This window comes from Sparus aurata, chromosome 9 (assembly GCF_900880675.1).
Source record: "Sparus aurata chromosome 9, fSpaAur1.1, whole genome shotgun sequence".
NCBI lineage: Eukaryota > Metazoa > Chordata > Actinopteri > Spariformes > Sparidae > Sparus > Sparus aurata.
This window is the reverse complement of record NC_044195.1, coordinates 12,677,682-12,696,096: the sequence shown is the minus strand read 5'-3', so window position 1 is coordinate 12,696,096 and position 18,415 is coordinate 12,677,682. Positions and strand designations below refer to the sequence as shown.

The 18,415-nt window shown below is 43.5% G+C and overlaps 1 protein-coding gene across 10 annotated transcripts in view; it reads left to right on the top strand.

Moving 5' to 3' along the window:
• The window catches only part of dachd (dachshund d), a 100,249-nt gene that overhangs the window by 59,630 nt on the left and 22,204 nt on the right, over nt 1–18,415 (top strand). For 4 of the 10 annotated variants that reach the window (XM_030428993.1, XM_030428996.1, XM_030428997.1 and 1 more), the window contains 3 exons: nt 13,603–13,775; nt 14,300–14,435; nt 14,564–14,704. In XM_030428993.1, the coding sequence (XP_030284853.1) occupies nt 13,603–13,775; nt 14,300–14,435; nt 14,564–14,704 (450 nt within the window). Of the gene's footprint in view, nt 1–13,602; nt 13,776–14,281; nt 14,436–14,563; nt 14,705–18,415 lie in introns of all 10 variants that reach the window. The other 6 variants (XM_030428989.1, XM_030428994.1, XM_030428995.1 and 3 more) reach the window with 4 other exon arrangements.

Below are 18,415 nucleotides of genomic sequence, written 5' to 3'. Positions count from 1 at the left end.
AAAGGCCAGTGTCAAGGATTGTGTGCCATCTAGCCATGATCAACCACTATCCTCCTCCAAGTATGTGGGAGTAAAAAGGACCAGGGATGTCACTGGTTAACCATTAATCGGTTAAACGTTGAGAATATTGTTGACCGGTTGAGCATGTCGGTCTGTTGGTTGCTTAATTTGCATACAGACACAGTGTCTGCTAAGGACTTTGCTAGAGCGCTCATGAAGCACGCTAAAGGAAGCTCAGTGTGGGAACATTTCCTCCCTGAAAGGTTACAAAGTCAAATGTAAATAAGAATGTGTTATGCTGCTCTTTAGTAATAAAGCACTATGCTATGTCCCCTTAATAACAAACATCCTTGTGCCATGTCCGCAGCTAAACATCATGTCGCTGCTAGCTGGGAGGAGAAAGTTGCAGGAAATATGCATGCTGAAATATTGCACCTGTGACGTCATTTGGAGCCAGAGTCCAGAGCGAATCTGTCCATGTACCCACCCACTCAGTTGCTGTCAAACATATTATTTTACATCCTTTTTATAGCATCAAAAAAACATTTCAAACCCAAACTTATCGGAAGTGATGGACACTTGTATATACATCAGCGTGGAAGCGGACCTTCTCCCTCTGTTAATACAAAAAGACTCATTCTAGGGTAATGAAAACACAATGATTCTTAGTTTCAGGTGATTAAGCACTGAAGAAAACACGATTATGAATATTGTATTCCCCTTCTGCCAATAGATCCTCTAAATCCTACACACTGTACCTTTAAGAAGATTTTATATTTATTCTGCTTAAAAAACAGCAAATTAGATACACAGGACTAAAAAAAGTATCGCCTCTTTGCCAGAGCTAATAAACAATCCTTAAAGTACAGCTTGAGTTCAACCTAAGACTTGCAAAACTGACTCCACTATACTGCTGTTTTCTTAATAAAATGGTGAAATATTGCTTCTCTTCAGAGTGTATGCACTGTAAATATTCACCGCGGTGAGGTAAGTCTTGTTTTCCCTTGAAGTGTTACTCTTTGGTGTTGAAAAGGGAAAAAAAAAAATTCTTAATAGCTAAGTGAAACTGAACACAGTTTCCCAAAGCTATCAGCTTTTAACAAGGTCTAATTGAATTGCTGTAAGAGCACTGGTTTTTCACTATGTGCCAGTTCAATTAATTATTAGGCCTAAAATGCAGAAGGATTTTGGGTTATATCACACAGAACCACTTAGTGCATTAAAGAGAATGATAATGTATGTTAGTGCAGATTCATGAGGCCATTCCAAATTATAAACCAAATGTAATCCCTGTAGCTTTGGTTGCTAAATGGAGGTTTTGATTCACTTACTGTAATAAATGGCCCGACTCCTGAATACATTTCATCAGTAATACTTGACACCATGGAGCTTATGGTTTGCGGGATGAAAACAGGATGCGTTTCTAAGCAGATTTAACAATGCAAAATGCATAAAGTGTGAGGTCATCACTCCAAGAGAATGGAGTATGTTAAAAAAAAAAAAAAAAGGAGAATACGAGCCAACGAGGTCACGGAAATAAAGATAAATGTGAGTACCAACAGCAAGGCTATGGCAGTGGAGCTAATAAGAAACTGTTTTATCTTTTTACAATTTAAATTGTAACCTTGAGCCCACAGCCAGCCACACAGGCTCCCAGTAGAATCATAATTCTGGCAAGGGGGAGCAGCTCTAGGTGTGGGTGCATGGGCCACAGCATTAGCTCTCTGAGTGAAATATATGGCAGTGACGCCTCTCGGCCCCATCCACAATCAATTGGATTCTTTTCCTTTAATATTTACTCGCAGCGATGAGATGCTCGTCTGCATGGTGATGAACAGTCTGCCACTGGCGTTTGAAGGTGACCTGTCAGTGAGTATGGACAAATCTCTCGCTCGCAGAAATGTAGAAAATAAATCATTAGGGGCAGGCAGTCAGACAGGGGCCTCTCTCTCTCCCTCACTCTCCTCGGATTTAAATCAGCTCAGATTTATGATTTGAATTAATGCTTCGTTTGGTCAAAGGAATGGTCGCCGAGACAAATGATGTTTGGTACTGAAACCATCCTAATATTGATTACTGGGTGTCGCAGCAATCTCTTGTTTATATCAAGCACTCTCCTGTGACAGGGTGGCCAGCAGGAGTCATCCTGATAATACGCCGGAGAAATATGGCCTGCTCGGCACGGCGGGGCCATGAAACACAGCTAGCAGCATGCTGTCTTCTTCATCTAGCCCCTGGGCTTCCACTCACATGTTTATTTTTAATGAAAGCGTTTTGGAATTTCACAAGATATGAACTGACTCACGAGAAAAGAGTGATTGCGAGATGATTTAACATTTCACGAGTGTCTCAAACTGGCCCGCTTATGCAAACTATTTTGGAGTGCGAATGCCGAATATATCCATGTTATCCAATAGCAATCCGAGCGTATAAATCACTTCACTGATATAGCATGGAGTGGGCAGGAGGGGAACTGCGTTTGGCCGGAGCTTTGTTGGGACTGGACTGACTGTTGTTTCCCAGTGCTGACTGGGGCATGACTTCATGCTGTTTTTTAAGAGACTCAGACCACAGCTGCTCCGAGGAAACGGACCGGAGCTTTATAATCACCCAGCTTTAAACTGAGACTCAACAAACGGATGTGTTTACTTACACAAATGATGTTACCGACCACGACAGGAATTGATATGATAATGAGCGGGCTTCTGATAATGCCACTAAGGACACGCATCCATTTAATCAGAAAAGAGCCACTACATAAACCCATTGAAAAAAAAAATCCTCCTCGGGGCTAAAATACAGGTGCCTCATCTCGGTGTTTGTCTGAAGCAGATCTTTGTGAAGCGCTTAAAGCAAAGCAAACCGGAGCCAGCCAGTGAAGGACACTCTGTTCTGTTTGTAGAGTTGGATTGCCTGTCGCTGCCTTTGTGTTGATGTAAATTGAACAGGCTAATATTTCTCCCTCGCATTAAATATTCATCACAATTAGACCTTCCTGTTTGCATCAGTGTTATTAATTATAAGGGAAAAACAGCCAAAATAACCAAACAAGCCGGAGTGAGAGGTGAGACAGACGCAGATATGCTTAGGGAGAGACGGATAAAAAAGGGCTGTCAAAGAGAGAAATGTGGATGGAGTGACATGAAAATATAAAAAGAGACGGAGTCAGAGTTGTGTGGGGGGGCTGCCTTTTTTTTTTTTTTTTTTCCCTCGCACTCTTTAGTCGGGCAGAGGGAGCCCTCTCAAAGCACAATGTGGATTGTTGCTGCGCCTCTCAGGAAATGCCACAATTACAGATCACAGACCAAGCAAAACACGTGTGGCGCTGGGCCTTGAGGGGGATAAACAGCCCGCCGTTCCCTCCCAGTGCATTGACCCCAGCCACAACCTTCATTACTGGGAGAGAAAATATTGTCAGCTGCCCACTAACAAACACCTGCCAATTTCAAGAGAAGGAATTGCCTTTTTTTTTCAGCCGTGGAAGGAAAATAAAGTGTTTCTTCGACCTGCAGAGAAGGAGTGGGAAGAAAAGATAAGACGGCGTTCACCCTTGTCCTCTTTTCTCCGTCTCTCTTCTCTTTTTTTTTTTTTTTTTTTTGGACTCTGTCTCGCTTGCCTCTCCGTCTCTCGCCCTCTTGTCTCTCTCTGGCCACTGGGTGCTGCCCTGCCACTCATCTGACTCCTCACCACACAACTCTAATGGAGCTGAAATCCTGTTTGTAATTAGATATGGGAATTCCGCTGTCATCAGCCAGATGATGCCTCTACAATGCCGACCAAATAACTCGCAGACAGACAGAGCGGTAGACGGAGGAGACACAACAGCCACTGCTTACTGTCGGATTCGACCGAACGTTTTTCAAATGAAGCCTCAACCCTTCACCACCACGACTTAGCAGTATAAGCGGTGACATTTTTGCACAAACGCTACTTCAAATCCTAACCGTCCCCTGTATCACATCTGCGGCTTCGGTCCAGGCTGCCTGCGCCCCCAACGGGGAGCCGAGAGCCGCGTGCTAGGCTGAGGCTGGACGAATGGTGACAGGTACCTGGAGTGTTGCCTGACTGAGAGTTGAGAGAAGAGGTTCTGGGTGAGATGATGAGGAGGCATCATTCTCTCTTCCCAGGGTCATCAGGCTAATTTCTGCAAGCCCCACCCTAACGCTTGTGTTTTGGGGCGTGTGTGTGTGTGTGTGTGTGTGTGTGTGTTAGCGTGTGCACGTGTGTGCATGCTCGCGTGAGAGAGAAAGAGGGGGCCTTGGCCCCTGAGAGCGCTCTGTGAGGAGACCACAGCTGTACACTCCCAGCAGCTAATTGGTCCTTATCTAGCTGTCCCATTCATCTTCATTTTTTACCAATTACTGAGCATTATCTGTGTTCTCAGTTGGGTATGGGACTTAATCCTTTTTGGTTAAGCTGGTGCTACAGCTTGCAAATTTCAAATGGAGACGGGGAGGGGGGTGTGAGTCGGGGGGGAGAAAGAAAGGGAAAGGTGGAGAGGAAGGGGGGGGCAAAAGTCATAGCAAAAAACAAATTCTGAAACTTCCCATCATCCCTCACTGGCAGGAAGCAATCAATAAACAATGACATCACACGGAGGAGGGTGGAAAAAAATGGAAGCGATCAATTATTGGCGTTATAATTCAAGTCCTTGTTTGCAAACGTTGCAGCCTCATTGATTAGGCTGTTCTTGTTGCACTCACCATTATTGACTTGTTAAAACCATATTTTCTCATCATCAGTGGTTTTGCGTTCGCGGTCACACAGATAACACCGCTTTAAGGGGGCCGCCATTAATTATTCAAGATGTATTCATTTTAAAGCACAGTGTGTCCAAATCATCCTGTTTACTCTACAAACAATACAAGTATAGTACATTGCTCATCCAGAAGGTACATCAAGACGCCGCAATCTGGGGCAGTTAGCCTTAATTTTCTAAGATCAATGCATAACTAGGCTCCTCTCTATATGGGGTCCGTGCTTGGCCACGCTGCAGAGCTGAGTGGAGTCAGCCTGGAGACCACGCGCTAATTACTGTAGTGTTTACTGCTCTGCTGGATAGCATTTGTACCATTTTGGATCATATCGGCGAGTCAATGTGCTCGGCGCTCGACAGATAAATAAGACATTACGGTGACAGTGTGCGTGAATGCAATTACAGTGGAAAAAAATAATAGTCATCAATTACAAAATAAACACGAGTCCAAAAATGGGCGAAATTAACAGCTGTGCACGGACGTATACTTACAGAACACAGAGGCATGCGTGTCGTCAGACAGACTCAGCCGCGCGCACAAAAGCAGGACACATATAGAGACACTGCTCCTGCACTTTGATAGGGATCTGTTTGGTCACACTCTCTGCGCCAGCTGTCAGCCCAGCTCCACTGCTGCGATTTAATTAGTCTGTTTATGTCCTTTCTAATAATAAAGCTCTCTGGGTGGAAGGACACATCCAACTAGCTAGCTGCGCGCCCCAACCTGCTAGCTGCACTAGTGCTGGTGGTGGCCCGACGTAGCTAAATGTGGGCCATGATGGAGGATGGTGGCTACTTCCTGCTCCTCTAGACGGAACAATGGCCCTCAGGCTCAGATCTAGTATCACCCCCTACTCAATCCTAACCTTAACCATTAGGGGATAAAGCACATACTGACCTGATATGAGTGTCTAGGGGCAACTTCATCCATCTTCCTCTCTAGCTCTCTTGTGGGAGCCTTTGTCAGCCGAAGCTCTTGAGAGAGACTAGATTGTAGCCATGGGCTGAATGGAATTCATTTCACGAACATATCATAACACCTCTTTGACTGCGACGGATTACGGTCTCGCTTGATTTACGCAAATTACAAGGCGGTTTGTTTTGATTTACTTTTAGTCCGACATCGAGGCCGCTCCGGACATAACAGGGTCCCTTTAAGCTGCGGTTGTTGGGAAAAAAAGAGGGGAGTCGTGGCAGTAAGTGAATCCGACACACTGAGCTAGACAAGAGAGTGGCAGAGCAGACAGACAGCCTTCCAGCCTGAGTAAAGAGCTTGATGGGTCTCTGTCTCTCTCTTGGGCTTTGGCCCTCACCATCTCTCTATTAGTCTGCCAGGCTCATGGGAGCCAGGTGACAGATAAGTGAAGAACGACACACACATTTTAATAGACATTTCAAAAGATAAACCTGATAATCATTTCTCTTTTTAATGAAGTCTAATGTCCTCGTTCTAATTCCGGTTGCGTCGGCTGTTAAGCATCAGCGTAACACTTGAATATGCATGATTGGGAAATTGTGAGGCACACTGATGTAGCTACAAAATACACAAACGCAGACAACTGCAGAAATAGATTACAATAACAGGGGGAATTGATTAAACATTATTTCCGTAATGATCCATATCAAGTCCTATCATCTTTGAGTGGCGGCGGAGTTGCAGCCTTCACGGAGGGGAAGAGGCACGAGGAGGGACCAGACAAACCTCGTGTCATGGAAATATTTGTTTGATTGTCTCTTGTGGTTAGTTCACAATAGCAGGAGCAGAGCTATAAAAAACAACTGACCAGTCGAGTTGTCATCCCTCATCAACATTAGGCCTCATTCTTCATTAATTGGATAGATTAATTTGGAGCGCTTTGATGCGGGGGTGATGCATGCGTTGCGGCTGTCCCCTCCTCACTATTCTCTGTCAGGTTGAATTTAGCCAGGGAAGGGGCTGACCTTTGAAAGTGAAGAGATCAACACAATTTGAAAAGACAATGTCACTTGGTGTAAATGTGATACGTGTAATAAATGACATTCAACCTTTCAGTGATGATGAGCTTTCGCAGGTTGGAGTAATGTGAAATATGCGCGGCGTGTAATTGCACAGAACGCGGAGCAGTTTTGGACATACACCGCTAAGGTGGCGCGGCATTAGAGCCCCGAATATCGCGCGCTCTCATTTCGCCATGATTACGTCTAAGAGGAAACATTAGCATAGAGTGATGATATTGCCGTGCACGCAGGAACAGTAATGACAGTACAGTGATGACAACAACAAAAACCACAATCTCTTTTACTGCGATTACCCCGTAGAAATGTTCCACTGCCCGGCCGTGCCGCAATCAGGGCGGGAATCGAAGAGCATTTATGTGATCGAAATAGTTGGTTCTGTTCCACGAAGGCACTCTGTCGGTTGCCTGAACCGAAAGGTGTTTCTTCTCAATTATGATATGGGAACCCTCATCCAAATAGAGCTATCAGCCACGCTGAGCCCAGACATCTTCACCATCGCACAGCCTCTCCTCTGGGACCAAGATAAAGGGGGGAGAGAGTGTGCAAGTTCAAACAGTGTTAAGGAATTTTCACAATCTCAGCATGTCCTTCATAGCGCGAACAAACAGAGGAAGGTATTTCTTGATGCGTTGTGTTTAGGGTCCCGGGAAAAAAAAAATCGAAATAACCTCTACGCAGTATTGTTGTTGTTTTTTTTATTTTGTTTTATTTTATTCTTATACTTAAATGTAATCCAATCCAAAACGAATGACACTTTTTAGACTGCAGTGATAAAATAAAGTTTCCGTGTTACAGTCAGTTCACCTTGAACTCATTAGCGCTGCTGTAAACTGTAAACTATACACCGCATTACTGATTTTCTCTCATGAGGCGATTGTAATGGCGGATGTGAGAGTACAGGCAGTAGTGATGCTAATTTTGTAATTAAAACAGATGATCTGATGACCACATGCAAACTGATCCCCCCCGTCCCTCCCTCACCCGAAGTGATATGACGGCAGAGTGGGCCGTGATTGATAACGCTCGTCAATATATTTCATTTCAGGAGCCTTGGTCAAATGACAACTGGTTGTCATTGACTGAAAGCAATCTTTTTAAAAGGGGAGCCTTTGCTAAGTATCAGATGAAAATGATTCCTCTGTCTGCTTGGGTGTCACTGTCTGTAGGAGCTTTATTGATTGGGCTTGAATATATTGCAGCCGCAGTAGTAACAGCTGCTGGCAATATCTCTCCTCTCCTTCTGCTCTCGTCTTCTGCTCGCAGCACTTTCCGTGCAGCGCCGTATTGTCAGCGATCAGATGTTGCTGCACTCGCGCCGATGTTGCCGTATTCATCAAGAGTGATGTGTGACAAATGTAAAGTGAGCCTGGTTCCGACCCAAATTAGAGGAGCGAACCGCGTTAGCTAATGTGTCCTGAAGGCCTGGCTGTCCTGGCCACCCCCAGCCATGTGCATGATTGCGTTAACTAAGCCCACCATTGTCTCCCCCCCCCCACTCTATACGCCCTGTGTTATCAAGCACAAGGATGTTGGCATTGGTTGGTAAAGGTCATTTACTGTAATGAGATTTGCCACATGCAAGCATATGGCTTGATTATTGCCCTGTTCGTTAACATTTTCAGCAAAGAGACAAATAGACAGCTAAAAGCGGGGCTGGTTGCGGGTGGGGCAACGGCGAAACGTGTTTAGCATTTTCTCTTCAAAGATAGGAAGAACTTTTTCTTTTTTTTTCCCGTCTCCGCAACAGATCTGCCACAGACATGATTGATCTTTCAATTTTCATAAGGAATGCGTGCCATTAGAGCCGTGGATTTAAATTATCCTATAAAAGTTGCATGCCTTAGATTTTGTACACTTAAAGGACAAACACCTCTGTCTGTCTCCTTGATAATTTCTACCACATGTTACACTCCAGTGGTTTGGGTAGGAAAGCAATTATGTTACCTCATCAAACCAGAAATGTTTTCTTATCATGGTTTCTCTTACATTAGGCATCTTGGCAGGAAATCTTTGCCCACCTGAATCATTGGGAAGTGTATCTCTTTATCCTCGCATGCAAAACACATTGTGTTTGCCGATGCGAATTAGATTGAAATGTGTCCAATCATCGCGGCTCTTGGAACGTAAAAAAGAAATTGTTTGGCATGTGTTTTTTTTTTTTTGGTTTTTTTTTTTCCTATGTCTGGCCTGCTTGATGCGCACACGTACCTGTGCACAATTATCTATACGGCATCACACTGTCTTGACTGCGTACCGTATGTTTTCATGTTTACCTCCCCCGTTACCACGAGATACATTCTTTTTATGTGTCTGTTTGCTCGTTTGTGTGTGTGCGCCGTGTGAGAGAGTGTACAGCAGGTATTTAACAAAGGCAAGATGTTTGCTTTATTATCAACATTAACTGCGTAAACACAAAAGGCTTCAAAGTTTCATTCAATGACACTGAGGGGCTGTGGGTGGCTACATCAAAGCTCAATACCTTCCTCTCTCCCCCCATTTTAATGAGAAACAGGACTCACCAGCCTTGACTGAACCTGCCATCTGTGTGTGTCTGTTTTTTTTATTTTTTCCTTGTTTGCATGTGCGTACGCGTGTGTGGTTGTGTGTGTGTGCGCGCGTGCGTGCATGTACGTGGAAGCATTTGTGTTTTCTGTGCATATGGAAGCATGTGCTCGCGTTGTGTAAAGTGGCACCGCGATGCCAGGCAAACATATTTATGGAGTCTGTGTCGTATGTTTGATCTAATGGCTGCGAGGCTCCCCTCCATCTCACATGGCAGGGGCTTCAGATTTTGGGGGGAGATTAACAGTTATGGTAAAGATGAATAGCTGATTAGCGCTACGGAGAGACCTCTAAATGTCTTGCCCGCATGACAGACACTTTGTCATGAGCCATTCATTTCCTTTAGGGACCGGTGTGCAAACCCTCGATACGACCACAACAAAGACTCTCCGTGTGTGTGCACCGCCGCCTCACCTTTGTTGGAGAAACACATACACGACATGGGGGCATTTTACAAGCGCAATTAGGAGGAAAAACCGAGATTAGTTTTGCAGCGGCGGACTGCATATGCATTGTGCAGTGAGTCAGTTCATTTAGCTGCTTGACTGGAATGGTCCTGTTCAGTTTGACAGATCAGAAGAGGAAAAAAAATATCTCAACGCCACGAAAACCAAAGCCTTAGGGCTGAGCAAATCAGCCCTTTGTCTTGTTCAATTCAAATCAAAGGATAACCAGGAATGTTTGTTTGACAACAGCATTTACAATGCATTGTTCTGAAGCCCAGAGCCTCCCAAACAAAGACAGATAGGCTTTAAACAAGTCATTTAATTAGCACCGGATCCCCAGCTTTGGCTGCGCCAACCAATTATACATTCCTGAGGCATGTGCAGGTCCTATTTCACGGCAGCGAGAGGCAGATCCTCTCCAGCCCTGTCTCCTACAGTACATCTCTCCCCTTCCATTTAAGAGAAGGTAAATAGCCCAGACAGACAGCTTCATTAGCCAGCGTCTGAAGAGCGTAGGGCCGATTGTCGCTTAAATAGTGCGCTTTTACTGCAGGCCCAGCCGGCGACCTCCGATCAATTACAGCTGACATTATTGTTTGTCGGGAGCTTTTTTCCTGGACAGAGGGAGTAAAAAACGAGATCAAGCCTGAGCTTTGGCTGGAAATGTAATCTTCCCCCTCTCTTTGGTTCTTTCGCTCCACAAACAATAAATCATTCAGTTGAAGAGATAATAAAGTGCCAAGTAGGAGCTAGTTTAATTTTTGTCAGGGGAAATCTGTCCACAACAGAGTTAAGGGTAAGGGGCTGGCTGCTACCTCCATACCATTTTCAATGACAATGGCTTAGTTCCTTTTTTCTTATTTTCCTCCGTAGGGTTAGACAGCCAGAAAAGGCTGGAGTCCTGTTTAGATGAAGATTAACTGCTGCACAAATCACTGCAGGTTATCATTTCTGTCATCAAAATAAATTACTGCCCTCTTTTTTAATCATTTTAAAACATTCAACATTCAATCTTTTCTTCCGCGGTGTGATTCTTTTAGGTATCGGACCGACCGTCAGCCGTGCCGTTTTGGGTCTGATGTAACAGCTTTTTAATCATGTTGTTACCAAGGGCTGTTTTAATTCATTCAATTCATCCTCCGTGATTCAGATCTTTGCTTATCCATGCGTGAACTCCCAAGCACTGCACGACATAATAGCTGAGCTGTTTATATTGGTATTAAGTGATTTGTAGTTTTAATGATGGTAAATAGGAGTTCACCTTTGCAGGTCCCTCCGGCTTACTTCAGGTAAATTACTCCAAATGCATTGTTTATGCCCTTCAGGAGAGAGGGGGGGGGGGGCTTGTGGGAATTCACCTCTCATCAAGTCTGAACTTCTGTATTGGAGATAAACACAAACTGACAAATATGTTTCTAACGGTTCGCCCACTGGAGTATCTACACAATATCTAGGTGATTAATGAGTCTGACTAAGGCTTGTTGATTCTGTTTTTGGCAAAGCAAAACACAAAAATCCATGCTTATTATTGTTACCAAGTTACAAATGGTTCAGGATTGTGGACCGCAGTTACTCATGATCCTTTCATTTAGCAGGAATGAGTCTAACAAATGGGACGAAATTGCATATGAATGAAGCGAAAAACACTTGACTGTCCGGCGAAAATGCCAGATTCCTTGAATAAACCAATATCCTCCTCACCTGGCTCCTTTCAGCGACAAATAAAGGGATTTGGTGGACCCTTGTTGGTCCGTGGCACATTCCCCTACAGTGGCCTGAATGGGCTTTTATGGGAGAAACACCGCTTTGGGATGGGGTGACATGAAAGGGGCTGGACAGGCACAGAAAGCGAGACTAATACCTCTTAGAGCGAACAGAGGTCCAGTGTTCCCCCCCTACCAGGCTGTCTGTCAGGTGGAGACACATCACTAAAATTCATACGGCATCGAAGACAAGATACCACAGAGACATAAGTAGACGTGACCCTCCTCTTTTTCCCCCCTCATATTTTTCTTGATCTGGTGGAAATTCGGCTGCTTAAAGTCAACGTGCGTTATGAAGGTAGCTGTGTTTGATTGGATGGGTGTAATGTATCCACCTCAAAGGCAGAATAAGTCTCTTCACTCTGGCCCTTGAGTGGCCTTGAAAGGCTGATAGGTAGCCTAAACCTCTCCATGTTGTCCTACAGTAAGTACCCCCGCAATCAGGCCCTCTGTGGTGTTTTTTAATTGAGCTTAGCCTGCTGAGTGGTAATTGATTCAGTCTGAGCTACAGCAGAGGCGTTGATACAAGGTGCTGCTTGGCTTCCGCCTTTCTTTAATCTCCCCTGCTTTATATTGTTTGGGAATACTCGCCACTGAGAAACTGCATGCCATCTTTCTTATGGAAATCAATGCTTCTTTTGGAAGGAGGGGAGTGACACAGAGGAGTACTTCTCATGTCCTTTCATTTTCAACCAGTGTCCTTCTCTTTAGAGGCTTCGCCATGCAGATCTCCTTGCCCTTTGGCTACTGATGTTTTGTCAGAAAAGAAGAGTGGAGTTGTTTTGTGGATCAGCTTTCTGTAGTGCGGTATCTTTTTCTTTTTTTCTTCTTTCCCTCTTTCTTTCACACAGCTTTTTTCTTTCTTTTTCTTTTTACCTTGAACTGGGCTGCCAAGAAAAAGAGAGGAAAAAATCAACAGAGAGGCTCAATCAGATCCAATAGTGTCTATGAGGTTTTTCTTTAAAGCATTTGGGGGGGGGGAAAGCATCTGAGTGGCGGAGGAATGAGACCAAACTGTTCCCAGTCACTTTTGATCCTGCCAGTTCAAAGTCCCCATAGAGCAGAGGGTGGAGGGAGGGGGTGTCGTGGCTGGGAGGGGGTACAGACACCTAGCTTTGACCTTCTGTCTGCGCTCATGTCCTTTGAAAGTTGGCTTGTTTTCATTAAGCCAGTCAGAAGCGCGGTGCACGGCCACAGTTTGACTAACTACGAACCCCCTATGGTATCTTTATTAGACATTCTTTACATTTTCCGACTACTAATGGTTCAATTTTTCCCAATTAGGCGCCCATTGCTGCGCTGCAATTGAATAATTTAAAACATTTGTAAGATATCTCTGATGTTGTAATGGAATAATTTCTAGTGCATATAAAAGAGAAAGAAATGAAAAACCCCCATTATTGTGCGAGCTGAAAGTGACTTCACTCCTTTTAGTCTCGCTCTCTTCTTCTTCTTCTTCTCTCTCTCTCTCTCTCTCTCCCTCTCTCCGGTGTAGAATATAGGCTGCTATAATTAGCTAAAAGTCATTGCCATACTGTGGTCTGACGCTACTTGTTTGTCATTAGCACATTTAACTAGTCATTTGGGTAATGGCTTTCAAGATTGCCTTTGTTTTTACAGAGATATTTCTTTATATGTAAATATTGAGATAATTTCCATAATGTGCCCTTTTTATTCATCGCAGAATAATTGATGCATCTTTATTGCTGTGTAAACTTTGGTCTTTGAATGACTGTGTATATAGTTATCATCCCCGGTTTTCTTTATTATTATTGCAGTAGTATCTATTATTAACGTGTGTTGTAAAACATTTATGTGTATTATGTTAACATGGAAAGATACCAGAGAAGCGGTTCCACTTTTTTTTTTTTTGGGTCTTCCTAATGGATGGCAGTGTAAAGCTTTAGTGTTATTGGAGACCAATTTTAAAGGGTATCTCAGTGGTGGGAATTACTGATTGCCGAATTAACAGCAGCAGGTTTTGAGTTTGCAGCCAGACCCGCAGAAGTTTCCCCTGTGACTATCTCACTCATAATACGCATCATTGAGTAACCAACGACCTCTTCATGTGTCTCAGGCCTGGAACTCCCCTTCATGATGATGCCACACCCCCTGATCCCAGTCAGCCTGCCCCCAGCCTCTGTCACCATGGCCATGAGCCAGATGAACCACCTCAGCACCATCGCCAACATGGCCGCCGCAGCACAGGGCCAGAGCCTGCCCTCCAGAATGGTCACCTCTGTTATAAAGGTAAATTTTAATACGGAACGCAGCGATATCACAATATTTTAAACAGTTTCTCCTTCATGTGGTGTAATGTTTCAGTCTACACCAGGGGTGGGACAAAATGTCAATAGATCATATCCCTTTCTCTTGAGATAAGCCTATTTATACACTGGCACCAACTATCAATATTGTTATCAAAGCATGCAGGTGCTCTAAGCAGATGACTCCGCCAATGTGATTTACTGTAGTCACCACTTCATGACTCCCTATGGTGTACATTTCTGACAAATGTATTGACATGGATTGAAAAAGCCATAGCCATAATTCCTCTAAACAGTTTGGTGCCAGTTCATGGCTATTGTACATTAGAATGACGGATCACACGGACGGGGAAAATGTACAAAAATTGTAATGTGATGCTGTCACATATCTTGGCAACATGGCACCATGTCTTGAATCACACCGCATCAGTCGCTCTGTGCTTCCCGCCCCTGCGCTCGATACTTATATTGCGTTTGTTTTTGTTTCTGTTGCTGCTGGGGTTGCAGGAGCGAGTGCCGGACAGTCCATCCCCTGCTCCCTCCTTAGAAGACCACAGGAGGCCGGGCAGTCACCCATCGTCCCACCGCAGCAGCAGTGTGTCCAGCTCCCCAGCCCACACAGAAAGCTCCTCAGACAGGATACGTACGTCTCTTCTCAACCTCACAGCACACCCAGTCGCCCAAATATATGGTGAAGAAAATACCTCTGAGTGGTCCTCTGAGTGATGTTCCCAATGTCACTGCTTTTTTTTTTGTTCATCCTCTCTCCAGCCGCACACCACAATGGCCTGTCCATGAACCACGCCCTGCTAGGCCTGTCCCCCAACATCCCCCCTGGGCCTAAAGAGGGAGACCTGGCCCACGACATGAGCCATGAAGCAGCTGCACACAAGAGGATGCACACTGACAAAGGTGAGTCAGGTTTCATTTAAAAGGAAGTTTGATATGGTGTTCCGGCCCACATGTTCCACCGTGTGCCGACAAGGGTTTTCAGTACACCCTCTGAAAAAACTGTTCTTTCAACTTGCAGTATCGGAAGTTCAGGACTCTTAAGTCAGGTTTTAGTTCCCCTCTATTCAGCGTTCACAGTGTATGAAAAGGACAGGTGTTATGACAGGCTCTGTTCAAGGAGCCTGTAATAAGTTGTTTTTTTTATTTTTATAATTAAGTCTGTTAACAAAGATGAAGGCCTCGTGGAGAGCAGAGCAGGTCTGTTGTGTGCAGTAAATGTCACTAGAGGCAGGAGGACCAACTGAGCCAACAGAGGAGACAACGAGCCCGTTTGGCTTATGTGTCACAAAAAGCAGAACAGCTCTGTGAGACGATTGTTGGTCAGGTTGTCAAGTGTGAACGAACTTTGATTAAGGAACATTTTTGAAACAACTGAAGTGGAATTTCAGCTGCAGACACACCAGAAAATATTCTTTTTTTTTTTTTATTCCTTCACAAAAAGAAACACTTAAGATTTCTCAGAGTTGAGACCTTGAATATTTATAATACGGTTTCATAAATGTTAAACTTTTGATGGGATTTGCATTCAACCGTCGGTTTAGAGATCATGTCTCCATAACAAAAATCCTAAACTTTTCGAGAACTAATTCAAATGTGCACTTCAGAAGAGATAATCTGTGTAAGAGTAAATGTGTGTGGATGGGTAAAAATGTTTGAATGTACCAGCACATACCATTCCAGTTGGAGCAGCATCCACAGAAACAGCACATGATATGATGACACTTAATGACAGCCTATTTGAATAAAGCTATACAGAGATACAGCAATGTTTTTAACTGTCTTTCTTATTTTGAAAGGGTCAGATCGCTTACTTCACCCAGATTTGACATTCACATATCACCATGTTCTCTGCTGTAATAGGACACTGCAGTTACAAGTGTGGAAAGCTCACAATATTCTGTTGACAGAAGGAAACATTTTAACAAAGCATTAAAAAAACGTATCTTAAAAAGCTAACTTTAGTGATTACAAATACATTAAAGTGCAGCTACTGATTGTTAGCACTAGTAATGGGTTTCAGACGTTCACACACATTTTGGATTATTTTATTTTTTTAAAAACATACATATCTATATACACCAAATTATTTCTGACATCAGTGCATAAATATCTCCAATAACACTGAACTCGGAGGGTAAAATATTCAAAATGCAGAACCCCAAGCTCATTGTCCTCAGTAAATGTTTTTTTTTTTTTTTTTAAATTAATAGCTGGCGTTATTTCATTAGGAGTTTTGCAGCGCTTGTTAAAAAAAAAGAAAAGAGAAAAAAAAGATAGAAATCTACTAAGCAAGGCAGATTAAATACAAAATGAAGCAAATAATAGATTTTAGTATTCTCTGTTGGTTTTGAGCAGAGCAGGGGCGGGCGGTGCTGTGCGGTGCTGTGCTGTTCTGTGCTGGGTGAGACAGGGTGGGGTGAGGCTGATAATGATATTAAAACCACTATGGAAATCATTGGGCTGTATGTTCCCAGTTGGCCGGGCTGACGTGAAGATCAGTGTTAGACCTTCACTCACAGGGTGTGAAGCAGTGAATAGTAATAATTAGCGGGATCATGAGCTGAATTTATGGGTCACAAACTGTCTAACTGTCTATGTGTGCATGTGTGTTTGAGCGTGTGTGTGTGTGTGTGTGTGTATGTGAGACAAAAAGAGTCAGGCAAACAGAGCAACACAAACGGAGAACGGGGGGGGAGAATTAACCAAGTATCCACATACCGAATCAACTGAATGTTTCCTCAGTAGCGGCAAAATCTTACTCTTTCCTCTGAAGTGCCTCCTCCACACTCAGATAATCAACACAAATGGACAGTAATTTCTTTGCAATATTAGTGGAGAAATCAAATGACCCAGCAATCTACACCAATTCTGGCTAGTTGACCCACACACATCCAGCCGCAAACACACGCTTGTATTATCTTTGAGATTGTCAATTCCTAATATGTCACTGGACTTGATTAGGATTCTGAGCTCTCCAGTGTGTGCACCAGAGGTCTCGGGCTGTGGAAAACATTTTTATAAAATAACCCATTAATGCAGAGGAGTGCAACTAAATTAGTTACCAATTTGCTGAGCATGAATTAATGAAGAGAGCTTCTCCCGGCTCCCACAGTTGTAATTTTCATAATAACCCCAGACCTTTATTTGGCAGGTTGTTTAGTTTTTTCGTTTGAAGGTTTTCATTAGTCTAATGAGGACTGTGCAAGGGCGAGCAGTCAGCACAATTTACATGAGGAAGCTATCATAATAAATGAGGCAATTTGAATAACATGCACAGGTTTATGCAGCGAGATAAGAGAGATTGTAGCAGCCAGATTCAGAGGTAACCAATACATTAGAACCAACTAATAACCAAAGTAATTCCAATAAAAGCTTTAAGTGAAGGGAATAAAATTAATGATAGATATATTGAACTGTAATGATATGATACATGATGCATTAGATTAATAAAATAAATGTGTTCCATTGTTAAGGAGGGGAGAGGCACCACCATCCGGAGCTTTGTTTATGGTGAGCTTTTTAATTAGGCTTGTTCATCGCATCAGTTTGTTTAGATAAATGAGATAACATTCCAATGGTTTAATGATATCTCTCCACTTGTTTGATCTTTATGATCCTGGCAGAGCATTAAATTAATCTCTCGCAATGCACTTTTAGAAGAGAGCACAGTGGGCGCACAGGAAGGGTGCGGTGCCCCGGCTCATATGGAGGCTATTTAAATAGCCAGACACCTCAGAGACAGCCACTATAATGTCACATCACTCATATCCTATGAACATGTCTCATCTTTTTCATGTCATCTCTGCTGATGAAGGACAAAGGCTGTTTGTTGTTGTCTAAAAAAGACTGTTTCCCAAAGTTGTGTCACCCAGAGCAGAGCAACCAGATGGTTACTCCGTTTTGTTTTTTTTATTTTGTCGGGCGCCGTTCGTTTGAACTTGGTTATTTTGTGTCCAAATTTTGCCAGAGAAGAGGAGGCGAGATTAGATGATGTGGGAGAAAAAAGGCTAGTAGAAAGCTAAGTGTTATCTCACATGTGACTAATTGAATTGCTTCAAACAGAAAGTCTGTGGCGATAGCTTCCGACAAGCCTCTGTCTCGTGAAACAGCAGGTAGCTGACAAACAAGGGGAAATTTGAAAGGTACGGAAGCCTTTGGCTGTAAACTCACTTTGGACATCAAACACTTGACATCATTTTATTTCCTCGGGGAAAAAGTGTTTGAAACGCAAGCCATATGTATGTACATCCAAGTGTAAGAGTTTTCTGTAAATACCATGTGGCAGTTTCAGCTTTTTGCCAACAACAAATTTCACCACTTTAGCCCGGCCCTCCCTCTGCAGTTAAACATGCCACATCTCTTTTACGCTGAGCTAAAACGCCTGACAGGAGATTCGGAGGCTACTACAGTATGTAAACTGATTCTGTAAACCATATTTTAAAAGTGGGTGATTCACTGGTAATATGATATTGGCACTTCCCCGGCAAACGTTATATATCCTTGTTGACACAACAGGAGATGCACTCATAATGTCCTGCCGAGCACAAATGGATGCTTGTGGTGTATTATGTCACCTAGAGAGGCATTTGTTCTTACCTGCTATCAACCGGG